Source organism: Trachurus trachurus (assembly GCF_905171665.1).
Source record: "Trachurus trachurus genome assembly, chromosome: 21".
NCBI lineage: Eukaryota > Metazoa > Chordata > Actinopteri > Carangiformes > Carangidae > Trachurus > Trachurus trachurus.
The window spans coordinates 30,685,174-30,698,064 of NC_139899.1; the positions used below are offsets into that span (position 1 = coordinate 30,685,174).

General features: G+C 42.6%; 1 protein-coding gene across 2 annotated transcripts in view; it reads right to left on the reverse strand.

Annotated features, from left to right (window-relative positions):
- Positions 1-296: 296 nt before the first annotated feature.
- Positions 297-12,891, reverse strand: part of epsti1 (epithelial stromal interaction 1) — a 28,376-nt gene continuing 15,781 nt past the window's right edge. For both annotated transcript variants that reach the window (XM_083997059.1, XM_083997058.1), the window contains 3 exons: positions 7,740-7,786; positions 6,278-6,498; positions 297-1,251 (listed from right to left, as the gene is read on the reverse strand). In XM_083997059.1, the coding sequence (XP_083853185.1) occupies positions 1,106-1,251; positions 6,278-6,498; positions 7,740-7,786 (414 nt within the window). In that variant the 3' untranslated portion in view covers positions 297-1,105. The remainder of the gene's footprint in view (positions 1,252-6,277; positions 6,499-7,739; positions 7,787-12,891) is intronic.

The following is a 12,891-nucleotide window of genomic DNA, read 5'->3' on the forward strand; positions in this document are numbered from 1 at the left end:
GTCTTCCATCTGCACACACACACACACACACACACACACACACACACACACACACACACACACACACACACACACTGATTGAATTAAGAGCCCCAAATATGATCTGAAGATTATGAGTCATGGCAGTGACCTTCCACTAAACTGGAGGAAACGAACATCAATTCAGCTCCACGTCAGGGCAAAACCCCAACATGACTCACTGCTGCATGCAGACAGATATAAGACACCAAACACCCCAAGATTAATAACAGAATCAAAAACACATTACTGCCCTGTAGGTATATACATATATTTAATGCAGTTGCTTTCATCCACCACCAACATATTGTATATATCTTATCTCTATCTATTCTCCTATCCTTCATCTACAGATTATACATGTTTTATTTTAATTTTTTGGCCCAATACAACAATAATAAGAAATCCTAAAGTTAAAGGGAAACTTTGTTTTTTTTCAACCTGGGCCCTGTTTTCATATGTTTTTTCTGTAAACGTGAGTGATGGATAATACAATTATTGAGCCGGGCAGGCAGCCTGCAGCCCAGCTAACGCTCTTCCACGGGGCAAGTGGCTCCCGCCAAAGTTCGCCCTATAAACCTGCATTTTTTTCAAACTGACAGGCTCAGATAGTTACAATGAGTGTCTGACAACATACTAGAAAGGAGAAATGAACGTAATAGTCTCTACCTTTAGCTGGAGGTCGCTGTCTGCTGTGATCTGTGTCCAAATCTCACCACGCTAGAAATATCGTTCTGAAATCTCGCAATAACTCACGGCAAAACACTGATGGGGAATAGCCTACTGTTACCTGACTGAGGTTAAGAGAGACAACCGGAGCATTTCCAACTTGTAGCAACAAAATGTTGGGCTACTCTTCGCGCAGCTTTCACAAGCTAGGGCTAGCTGTGCTACAAATGGATGCTGACACTCCTGTCGATGCACTGCGCCGTGCCGACCACAGGGTCTGCAGTGAGCTACTGCCAGTCAGAAGAAGAAGAGACGTGCGCCACCTCAATAATTGTATTGTATTATTGTACAGAAAAACATATGAAAACAGGACCCAGGTTGAAAAAAAAAACGAAGTTTCCCTTTAAAGAGGTTCAAATCAGCTGAGGGAGCAGATGAGTAGAGTGTAGGCCTCCTGGTAGTCGCCGTTGCACTGCTGGAGGATGTCCTCCAGGAAGGCCTTGTCGCAGTCGGGGAAACTGTTGATCAGTTTCATCAGAGACCAGTCGAAGTCGGGCTGCAGGTCTGAAAACACACGGAAACACACGGAGCAGCACAGTTAATGGCCAAATGTAACCAAAACAGCAACATGACCAAGAGCAGTATCCAAACACTGCTGGTCACTGGCAGCAGCGTCAGTGTTGTGTGACAGCAAATCCACAAACATAATATCATCAGTTTGATATTATTCATTGACCGTTCCAATGAAAATCACAACAACTGCCCATAGAATAGTTTGTACAGTAGGTCTGAGTGTTGTGCAGGAATCATCCTCTCAGTCATCACCATGGCTACCATCACAGGGATCCAGACTAACTATTTTTTTTTTTACGAGGAACACTTAACATTTTAGGAGCTAAAGCAGAAAATTTAGCGACGCACACTGAGAATCGACTTGCAAAACAAAACAATTCACATTTCCTTTTCATTCATGGCCACCTGACACCTGTAATGACAGATTCCAGTTTCTTTGAGTCATCCTTTTCACATTTCACCAGTGTTTAAAGGGATACTTCACCAAAAATCAATAATTCACCAGTCATCCACTCCACTGTCGTACCAAGGAAAGGTTTGGAGAACTTTTCTGAGTTATCTGAAAGTTCGTGTTGTGGGATTCCCCGAGCCAAGAGGACCGAGGGTTTGAGTCGTTGTCGGGTATTTTAGCTGTGACCTCGGCCTGGTGAGACGGCCGTGTCCTGGCCGCTGGTCAGACGGTCGGGCAGTCGGTCAAGAATGAGAGAGGACGGATCAGGAACTGAGCTGCAGGACGGTCGGGGATCCAAAAACACTTCACCCTCTCTCTCTCTCTCTGTCTCTCCCTGTACCAGTTGGGATCAGCTCCTCGGTCAGAACAGATCCAGGAGCAGCTCAGTGCAGCGTTCCCACTCTTTTCCAGAACATTTTCAGCTGCTACAATCTGACAGACGTTAGTTTTTATGATTCATCCCCTGTCCCATTCATGCTTTAGAGAAGTGTTCTTTTCTACAATGGTACCTCATTTTGTACATTTAATCAGTTTGTTTCTATGTTTATTCCTCTCTCTCATTCTCTCTCCCAGAAATCTGGTTTAAAGATGTGCAGTCTACGGCTCTAACTTATGAAATAATCTCTTAAATGCTTAGAAATGATGACAAATGTATCATAGAACAGCACAAACATGTTTTTTTGGGGGAAAAAAAAATCTATTTTTAGGTGTTTTTTTATCCCTTAGTTGTTAATTTGAATAACTTCTAGCTGTTCTTGTCTCTTTATGCTCACTTTGCATCTCTAATTGCGGCTGTTTTGCATCTATGTTCAGTATTTTGTGTCATTTTCGACCACATTGTGTCTCTTTGTGTTGTTGTATTAAGTCTATTTGTAGTCAGTTTAAGTCTCTTGGTGGTTATTTTAGGTCTGTGGGTTCTTTTGTCTATTTTTAGGTGTTTTCTCTCCCTTAGTTGTTCATTTAGTTGTTAACTTGAACTTATAGTTGTTGATATAATCTCTTAAATACTTTTGTATATGTTTTCTAGGTCTGAAAAAGTCAAACAGAGCTCTGGTAGTTGATGTCATGATGTTATAAATCATTTTTCAGGACAACTCAAGCTTTTCCAGGACATTTTTTTCTCATTTTCCCTGTGTTTTCCATGACTGGATAATTTGGTCAACCATTTTCCAGGTTTTCCAGATTTTCCAGGACGTGTGTGTGGGAACGCTGTGAGTGGGCGGAGCCTGACTGATCATCTGACAGTAGGGTTGCAAATGGCGGAAAATTTCCAGAAACTTTCCATGGGAAGTTAAGCTGGGGAATTTTGTTAATATTCCAAATTGGAAACTTTCCATGGGAATTAACTGGAAATTGGGGGTAATTATATATATATATTGGGGGGGGCTTTTTACTGCCTTTAATTGATAGCACAGTGGAGAGAGAGACAGGCAATGGGCAGCAGAGAGGGGGAATGACACGCAGGAAAGGGCTGCCCGATGCGGGATTCGAACAGGGGCTAAATGTGAGCTAAACGCCGCCCCGAAATTGGGGGTAATTTAAACGAACTGTATCATATCCAAACATAAATGGAAATATTTTGTATTGTCATAGGCAGACATCCATGCAAAATATTGTCTTGTATGAACAATCAATTCTTTTACTGAACAACAAAAACATGAATACTGAGTAAAGTATTACTCCTGTTAAGGGCCAACCTTCAATTTTGTAAATTTTGGATTTACAGTATTCCCGTTAATTCCCATGGAAAGTTTCCAACTTTGAAAATTCTGCAACCCTATCTGACAGACAGGAGAAGCATCAGAACATGTCACCTTGGGCTCAGACATCTCCACATTAATTGATCCATTGAAAAAGTAAAGGACGGATAATTTGATAATGATAAATAATTATTAGTTGCAGCCTGAAGGTCTTTGTCACGGCGGAGGTAAAGAACTCACTCTGTGGCAGGAAATGCTTGAGCTCAGCAGTAATGAACATGACGTTCTCTGTTTCTGTTTTCTTTCTCGTGTGCTGTGAGAAGCAGGTATTTGTAGGTGTGTGTGTGTGTCTGTGTGTGTGTGTGTGTGTCTCTCTGTGTGTGTATGTGTGTGTGTGTGTGTGTGTGGCAGCCCGTCAGGTATCGAACCCACGGTGTCGATGCAGGCCAATTATAAACGGGCGTGACTGAGTGTGCGTTTGGCCGCCGGCCGAGAGACTGTCAGTGGAGCCTACTGGGTTCATCGCTCCTGGAGAATTTTCCTCCCTGACTGACAGAAGAGTGTGTGTGTGTGTGTGTGTGTGTGTGTGTGTGTGTGTGTGTGTGTGTCTCTGTGTGTGTGCGTGAGGTTAGGCAGTTTTTTTTATGCTCTCTGGAAACTCACACACTGTTTGACACATTGTTCAGTTCATACTAGGTGAAGGTTTGTGCCCAGAAAGAAGGGAAAATACTTTTTTTTTAAACACACACACACACACACACACAGACACACACACACACACACACACACACACACACATACAGACACACACACACACACACACACACACACGCTTCCCACAGACTACAAGTATCAGCAGGATTGAAGCGCCAGCAGCTACAGTAACGCTACGTACCACTCATAGCTTCCTGCCTACGTCGGCTCCTCGGCACCTCGAGCCTTTGATTCCTAACTCAGACTAAACAGACAATCAGGACGGTTCCTCTGAGAAGGGATGAGGTGGGCAACTCTTGTCACTGCTCTGAGTTTAGCTTCGGTTAACCAGACTTTTTAAGAAAAAAGAAAAAGAAAAAGAAAGAAAAGGAAGAAAAGGCGTGAGAAACAGTGGTGGACGGGCAGTGGTGGACAGTAACCGAGTAAATTTACTTGAGTACTGTACTTAAAGCAGAAGTGAGTGATATATTTGTGTTAATATAAGTCTTAAATAGTTATATCTTCCGACAGCAATCACTTACATAGAGTGTTTGGTCTGAAACACGGGTCTGTCAGTCACTCTGCTCTGCTCTGAGCCGAAGAGAAAACATTTATCGTATCCTACAGTTTTTATCCAATGAGGAGAGAGAACGGCATGCAGGGCTGTGTGTGCAGCCAAGGAACGCCGTGAATGTGGTGACGTAGCGACGAGGACTGTTATGGTGCGTTCAAGGAAACTCGTATTTTTCCGACCGTGAAGTGGTACCAGTTTGATCTGGTACGAGTTCACGGGTCAGAAGTTACGAGTGGCCGTTATAGTGACTTTCACCGGTAAAACAGGTCGGAAAAACACGAGTGGGTTGCCTGGAACGCTACAAAGTCGTAAGTTGTGACTTGAAGCTGTAATTTACGATTTCAAAAGCCTACCTGGAACGCAGCATTAGCGAAAACGACCGGACCACTTACTTCTGCTTTAAGTACATATCCAGAGGATTTGTACTTTACTTGAGTATTAGATTTCTTTGGTACTTATTACTCTTACTTGAATACATTTCCAAGACAAATATTTTTACTTTTAAGTAGTCAAGTTAATTTCTAGGAAGGCTGACAAGTACTCGTTACTTTTACTGTAGGGTCTGCTCTTTTTTTCTTTCCTTTTTCTAAAATACTATTGAACAAAGAGTTCATTCTCAGAAACAAGAGTTTAAAAGGTCCTTAAATTCATTTAGAAAAAATTGTAGTAATTCATTGATGTGAAAAATAGGAAATTTACTCTCTTATTTTTACTTAAAGGGATAGTTCAACATTTTGGCAAATTGGCCCATTGTCATAATCCCTATAGTCATGGCAGTAGGTTCGTTACCTTTAATTGTCGGTGCAAGCTATTTTTAGAACGGCGGAGCAGAGCCGTGAGCTGCTCAGAGCTACGCTACGGAGGCTCATGGGATTTCTTGGTTTCCCTTCATCAAACTCATCAAATACACAATCCAACAACTCCACAACGCTCTGGTGGACAAGTTGTGACCTGCACATTCACCACACTATGAGATAATAACACAACGTTACCAGACAGAGTTGTTTTAGAGGGAAATTCATGCAAAACAGCTGATGCGCGTTGCCTTCAGGGACAGTTTTTCATCAACAGTCTCTGTATTTCCCTCTAAAACAACTCTGTCTGGTAACGTTGTGTTATTATCTCATAGCGTGGTGAATGTGCAGGTCACAACTTGTCCACCAGAGCGTTGTGGAGTTGTTGGATTGTGTATTTGATGAGTTTGATGAGGGAAACCAAGAAATCCCATGAGCCTCCGTAGCGTAGCTCTGAGCAGCTCACGGCTCTGCTCTGCCGTTCTAAAAACAGCTTGCACCGACAATTAAAGGTAACGAACCTACTGCTATGACTATAGGGATTATGGCAATGGGCCAATTTGCCAAAATGTTGAACTATCCCTTTAAAGTAAATTTAAAAGCATGTACTTTTGGATACTTAAGCACCTTTAAAAGCAAGTACTTTTTTACTCTTACCCGTGTAACATGTCGACTGAGCTACTTTTACTTGTAACAGAGTACATTTTGACCAGTAGTATTTGTACTCTTACTCAAGTACTGGGGTCAACTACTCTACGTCCATCTCTGTGGACGGAGGATATTCACATTCACATTCACGGCTCACCAGCTTCCTGTGTCCAGTTCTGCTGCTGCTCCAGCTCTGGTTCTGGTTTCAGGTGAGCCAGAACGGGGACACGTTGTCCTGTAGTTGGCGTGGAGGAGAAGGAGGAGGAAGAGGAGGAGGAGGCTGACTGACAGGGCCGCTCTTCCTCCTCCTCCGCCTTCGTCTCCGTCTGCCTCGCTCCACCTCGGCCCTCCAGTCTGTCCAGGAAGTCTGAGTTCACCCTGTCAAAATATAATGAATCACACAAAAAAAAATGGCTCACATTAAAAAAAACACACAAAAAAAACCAGCTAATGCCGTATACTTTATAACCGAACATGCTGGCAGGCTCGCGGGGGCAGCGGCTTGTGTTTGACAAGTTTTTAAACTTCTTTAACCCACTGAAATATGGTGAGGTCAGTGAACAGCTCGCAGCCACTTCATGTTTTTTCCTACACGGCTCCTCTGGTTTTAAATCTAAACTATTAATCTGAGCTGCAGTCTCAGTGGCATTTATGCAGCAGCAGCTTTAATATGAGCACATTTTCATGCTTTTATTTTGTAAAGTTGGAGACAAGAACCTCATTAAATTGTTGAATGTTAAAGGGATACGCCAACATTTTTTTTGTGTGTCTTGCCTCACTCCCGAGTCCATGACCAGCAGATAGACACCATCCTTTCGACTGTGCGTGCAGTAACAAGGGAGATAGAGCCGTATCACCCGTAATTAGCTTAGCTCAAACACTGGAAGTGTATGGGTAGTGTTAGCCTGCCTCCTACCCGAGCTGAAACCAGCAGTCAGAAGCTGATTTCATTTTAGCTCTAAACTCTGTAAATATATCACTTTATCCACATTTCAAACATGTTTAGGTGAGAAAGTAGCCGTTTAGATCAGCAGTGTGTCGTTAATTTGTCTAAATACCAGCTGTTTACTATTTTGTTCGCACGAATTCGGCGCTACTCAAGCTAGCCGTTGTGACCAACGCACTTCCGGTTACTTTCACAAAATAAAACACCCGTTGCCCTTTACATACAGGAAACCATGACGATAGAATTTGTGCTTTTACTTTGAAACAGGAAGCTAACCTACCCTCGATGTAGCTAGCTTGAACCAAAATAAAGCGTCTTTGCTTGAACCCTCCGTTTTGACCGATCTCGTCCCGTTAGCGGCATTTGACCGCTCAAGATGCCTTACCGGAGAGTTTTGTCAGCTCTGAGACGAAGATCGGCCGCCGGTTTCCGTTTAGAGTTGCTGAAGAGTTTCTCTGATGACTTTAGGTGGAGGCAGGCTAACACTACCCATACACTTCCAGCGTTTGAGCTAAGCTAATTACGGGCGATACGGCTCTATCTCCCTTGTTACTGCACGCACAGTGGAAAGGATGGTGTCTATCTGCTGGTCATGGACTTGGGAGTGAGGCAAAAAAAATGCTGGCGTATCCCTTTAAAGAGAAAAACAAATAGAAAGTGTTCGTAGGCCTACCTCCTGCGATCCAGCTCTTGTTCTCTGGGACTTCTCTCCACTTTGATCTGAGAAACACAAAAGACTAATCAAACCAAAGTCTGGTCACACACACACATTACAAAGGCAAAGATAACTCACACTGTAATACGCTCCTGAGAAAGAGCTAAAAGTCGTTTCTTATCAGGATTAATTGTAAAGGTTATTATCAGTAAATATATAGCTGAACCGCTGTATTCCTGATAAACAGCTTTTCTTATCAACATATTAATAAACTAAATACATATTTCGTGTGTGTGTGTGTGTGTGTGTGTGTCTGTAATGACCCTCGTCGTGACTGTGGTAGCAGCAGCTGTCACGCCAAGTGTGAAAAGCAGAACAGTGGTTAACCGTTCACCTTCAGCCCGTCTGGGTCTGTCACACACACACACACACACACACACACACACACACACACACACACACACACACACACAGCTGCTGGTTGCTTAGTCTGATGTGAACACAACACAACACAGGGGCCTGATGATGTCACAGCACCTGCAGAAGTTGTGACCTACGTCTTTAGTGCTAATTAGCCAACGCTGAGCACATCTACGGTGGCTGGGAGGATCAGTGCAGGAGGATTTGGTAAAACTTTAATTGAATTACATGATAATGTCAGGTAATAACAACTAATTGCTTCATATTGTCTAGAAATACCTTAGAAATAACAGTCAATTTCATAGTAATGTTGAGAAATAACGATTGATTGCATAGGAATAGCTCAGAAATATCAGTCAATTGCAAAAAAAAAACCACGTGTAATCTTTTGCCTTAATGAAAAACATGACATTAATATGAAATTGACTGTTATTTCTAGGCTGTTTCTTGACATTATCACATAATTAACGGCCTGTAAATCAAAGGGTTACCGAGATTTCCTTAAAGAGCTTGTGTCACCATCCGTTTTTCATGCCGTTAATGTTATTTTTGGGGCGTAGTTGCCTTGGATACTGTTTCTTCTATTCGTTGTAAACACCTGTGATTCATGTTCAGTAAATTTGGTGTTTGTTACAGTAGGTGACTCAGGTGAGGTGTCGCTGCCTTAATCTGTCAGCTAACCTGTTGTTAGCATGTGACTCATTCATTGGTTGTGGTTGGTCAGTTGCTCAGTGTGAGTGTCGCTGACTGTAATTAATACCTTACAGGAAGCCATAAGCCTTTTATTTGCTGCAGGACTTCACAGAGTATTAGCATGTTAGCGTGCTGCCACAGCCTCACAGAGCTGCTAGCATGTTAGCAGGGCTGCAGAGCATTTCAAAGGTAAAAAGGTTTTAACCTGTAGCAACGTTACGAAATCTTCTTTGTAATGAGTTGGCCCGAGCTTTGAATGTGTCATGCATCACCAAAAAGTACACAAGGCTGCCTACACTCGACACGTGCACGCAGGTGATGCAATAACTGCTCTCATCCACTTTGTATTAAAAATAGTAAGCGTAATCGTATTTTTTTTATTAATGCTACAAAAGGGAATGCGCATTTGTACGCGTGTAGCAACCCAAAACATAATAGCGGCCAATAATGTAATAATTTTAGTCATTTTAAATGTAATAAAGCCGATAATGTAATAACTTGATGATAATAATAAGCCAATATTGTAATGACTTTTTTGCAATTGGCTGGTTATTATGTCATTCTAGTATTAAAAACGCCTTTGAAAATGTAATTACTGGTGCCGATGATGTAATAATCTATCTTTTTTTTTTCCGGCAATAACTTATTAGAATATTGGCAAAAAAAAAAGTTACTACGTTATTGGCTCAAGCATTTTATCACATTATTGGCAAATTATTACCTTATTGGCTTTATTACATTTAAAATGGCCAAAATTATTACATTATTGGCTGTTATTACATTTTGGGTTGTTACATATAATACGTGTTTCTATACAGTTATGTGCTGATTGTCGAGTCAGATGCCAATCTGCAGGACGAAGACGATGGCTCGCGCGATGACAAAAAAAGGTAAACAAGCCGGTGGCGAAAGGAAAAGAAAGCCGTGAAGCGGTGAGAAAGATAAAGATAGAGTTTTGAGGAAATAAAATTCCAGATATGAGGTCTTTACTTGGAAGAGTTATAAAAAGAACCATGTTAACTTTCGTGAAGCGCAAATTCAAAATGTGCACGAATAGGTGGCTGGAAACATTACTTTATTAAGAGTAAAGGTAAATCTGTGAAGTTGATGTTAATAAAACTTCCCTCTGCACATCCAGAATAAGACTCAGGTGCTCACAGGAGGATATGATCCAAAACACAATCAAAAATAAATGAACCACCGCACACTGAAATACACTTCCTGAAGTTTTATTGAGCGAACAACGTGTTTCTCATTCCAGCTTCTTCAGGTTCACTCGATTAACTTCAGTGTGCGGCGGTGGTTTATTTTCTATTTCCTGTGAAGTTGTTGTTTGTGTTGCCTAAATCTCCGCCACTGGTTGTCAGGTATTTGTTATCTGTTACATGGAATTATGATACGATCACACTCAGCAGAAGTGAAAGCGTGGCGTCAGATCAAAGTCAGAGACAGTGAAAAAACAAAACAACAATATTACATAAGACATTCAATAAGATAGTTATCGAACAAGAAGTACATCGGAAGGGAGGTTCATACTGAGAGTGAGAACAGTTATAATACAAAGAACAGTTCTGTACAAAGCCATTGTTACCAGTTCATATTGCTAATGAAAGTAACAAAGATCGGTTTAAAATGCTGTTAAAACAGTATCTCTTAGAATTTAATGAATTATGATTTAACATAATTAGACTATAAAGAGGAGTGGTTTACAGTCTGAATGGATTTGTGGTTGTACCCTTTTTTGAGTGGATATATGCGTATGGGTAGTTGAAGTGCATGGTTGCGGTCACTTCAGACAGTTAATGCTTATTAATGTGATGTATTTATTCATTTATTTACTTATTTTTATATTTTTATTTTTATTTTATACTAGTTTATTTAAAGTACTGAAGTATAGAATGAAATCTGAGTGTAGAGAAATGCTGATGTCTGTGGTGTCTGTCAAATGTGTCCGATTTTTTTTCTGTGGTTTGTTTATTATTAGGGAGCTGTCGTTGTTTGTTCTTGTGTCATGTATAAATGTATATTTCTTATGTGTAAGTGTGAATGTTTATGTGTATGTTGTATTTATGTCGGATCCCAGGAAGAACACTGCAAAAACTCAAAGTCTTACCAAGAATATTTGTCTTATTTCTAGTCAAAATGTAATTTCTAGTCAAAACAAATCTCATTATACCTAAAATATGTATATTTATACATATACATACATAGTTATAAAAAAGCATCTTGTTTTTAGACACTTTTTACTTCTTTCAGGTCTATTTTCACTTGAAATAAGTAGAAAAATCTGACAGTGGAGCAAGTTTTCTTTTCATTACAAGCACAAAAAACTTGCTTTCACTGGCAGATTTTTCTACTTATTTCAATTGAAAATTAGTTTGAAACAAGTGAAAATGATCTAAAAACAAGTTAATTTTTAGGTGATGAGTCTTATTTTAAGTAGAAAGAGATTAGTTTTGACTAGAAATGAGACATTTTGACAAGAAATAAGACAAATATTCTTGGAAAGATTTTGAGTTTTTGCAGTGAATAGCCGATGCTGCCGCGGGTGCTAATGGGGATCCTAATATAAAGAAAAGAAAAGAATATAAGATCAATGAGGAGCAGAAGTTCTTCAGGAGCCGTCGGGGTGCAGGAGGTAGAATGAGGTCAATGAGTTTGTTTTCTCACTTCTACAACTTGTGAGACCTCCTGGATCATTTTCCTGGATCTGCAGCAGATTGAAAACAGCTTTGTGTGAGATTTTCACCAAACGCTGCCTGTCGATGAGTCTTGGAGCTGAGAAAACTCAAATATCACTCAGTGAAAATACATACTTTTTCAAGTAGAAAACAAACCCCGTACACCTTCACCCTCCATTACCCCTCCATCCTCCGTCTGTTTTCCTGCCCCAGGAGAGCCGATGGGGGCAGGGAGGGGGTTGTTTGGTATGGCAGCGGAGGATGGAGGGAACACACAGTCCATCTGTGCCGCTCCGCTCCCATCAAAGCTTAGAATAAAATCTCCCCACTCGCACACACATCACATCGCACATGTAAACACACCGCACACACACCGCACACACACACACACACACACACACACACACACACACACACACACACACACACACACACACACACACGCCCACAAATAGAGGATATGAAGGAGAGATCAATCTGTCTTATGGAGCCACTGGTGGAAGAACAACAGATCCCAGGGTCCTGGTCAGAACCACATCAAGACGCCTGACGGCCGCAAACTTTTATCTGCTAATCTGTGACGTCTAACTGCTGCTGCCTGGGAGAGAAGGAGGGGGGGGGGGGGGGGGGAGGGGAGAGGAGAGGGAGGAGGGGAGGGGGGGGAGGAGAGGAGGAGAGGGGGAGGAGGAGGAGGGGGGGGGAGAGGAGAGGGAGAGTAGAGGAGGAGAGCGAGGGAGAGGAGAGGAGAGGAGAGGAGAGGAGGAGGGGAGGGGGAGGAAGAGAGGAGAGGGGAGGACGAGAGAGTGAGGGAGAGGGAGGGGGAGGGGGAGAGGAGGGGAGGGGAGAGAAGAGGAGGATGAGAAGGGGGAAGAGAGGGAGGGGAGGGGAGGAGGGGGAGGAGGAGAGAGTGAGGGAGAGAAGAGGAGAGGAAGGGGGGAGGAGGAGAAGGAGGAGGGGAGGAGAGGAGGAGAGAGGGGGAGGGGGGAGGAGGAGAGATGAGGAGAGGAGGAGAGGGAGGTGGGAGGGGATGGAGGGAGGAAAGGAGAAGAGGGGAGAGAAGAGGAGAGGAGAGGAGGAGGAGGAGAGAGAAGAGGAGGGAGGAGGAGGAGAGGAGAGGAGGGAGTAAGGGAGGGGGGAGAGGGAGGAGGGAGGAGGGGAGGAGGAGAAGGGTGAAGAGAAGGAGAGGAGACGAGGGGAGAGTAGAGGGGACGAAAGAAGGATAGTGGAGGAGACAGACAGGAGGAGAGGAGAAAGGGAGGATGAAGAGGACAGGAGAGAGGGAGGAGGAGAGAGAGGAGGAGGATAGGAGAGGGGAGAGGAAAGAAGGATAGTGGAGGAGGAAGAGAGAGGAGAGAGGGAGGAGGAGGAGGAGGAAA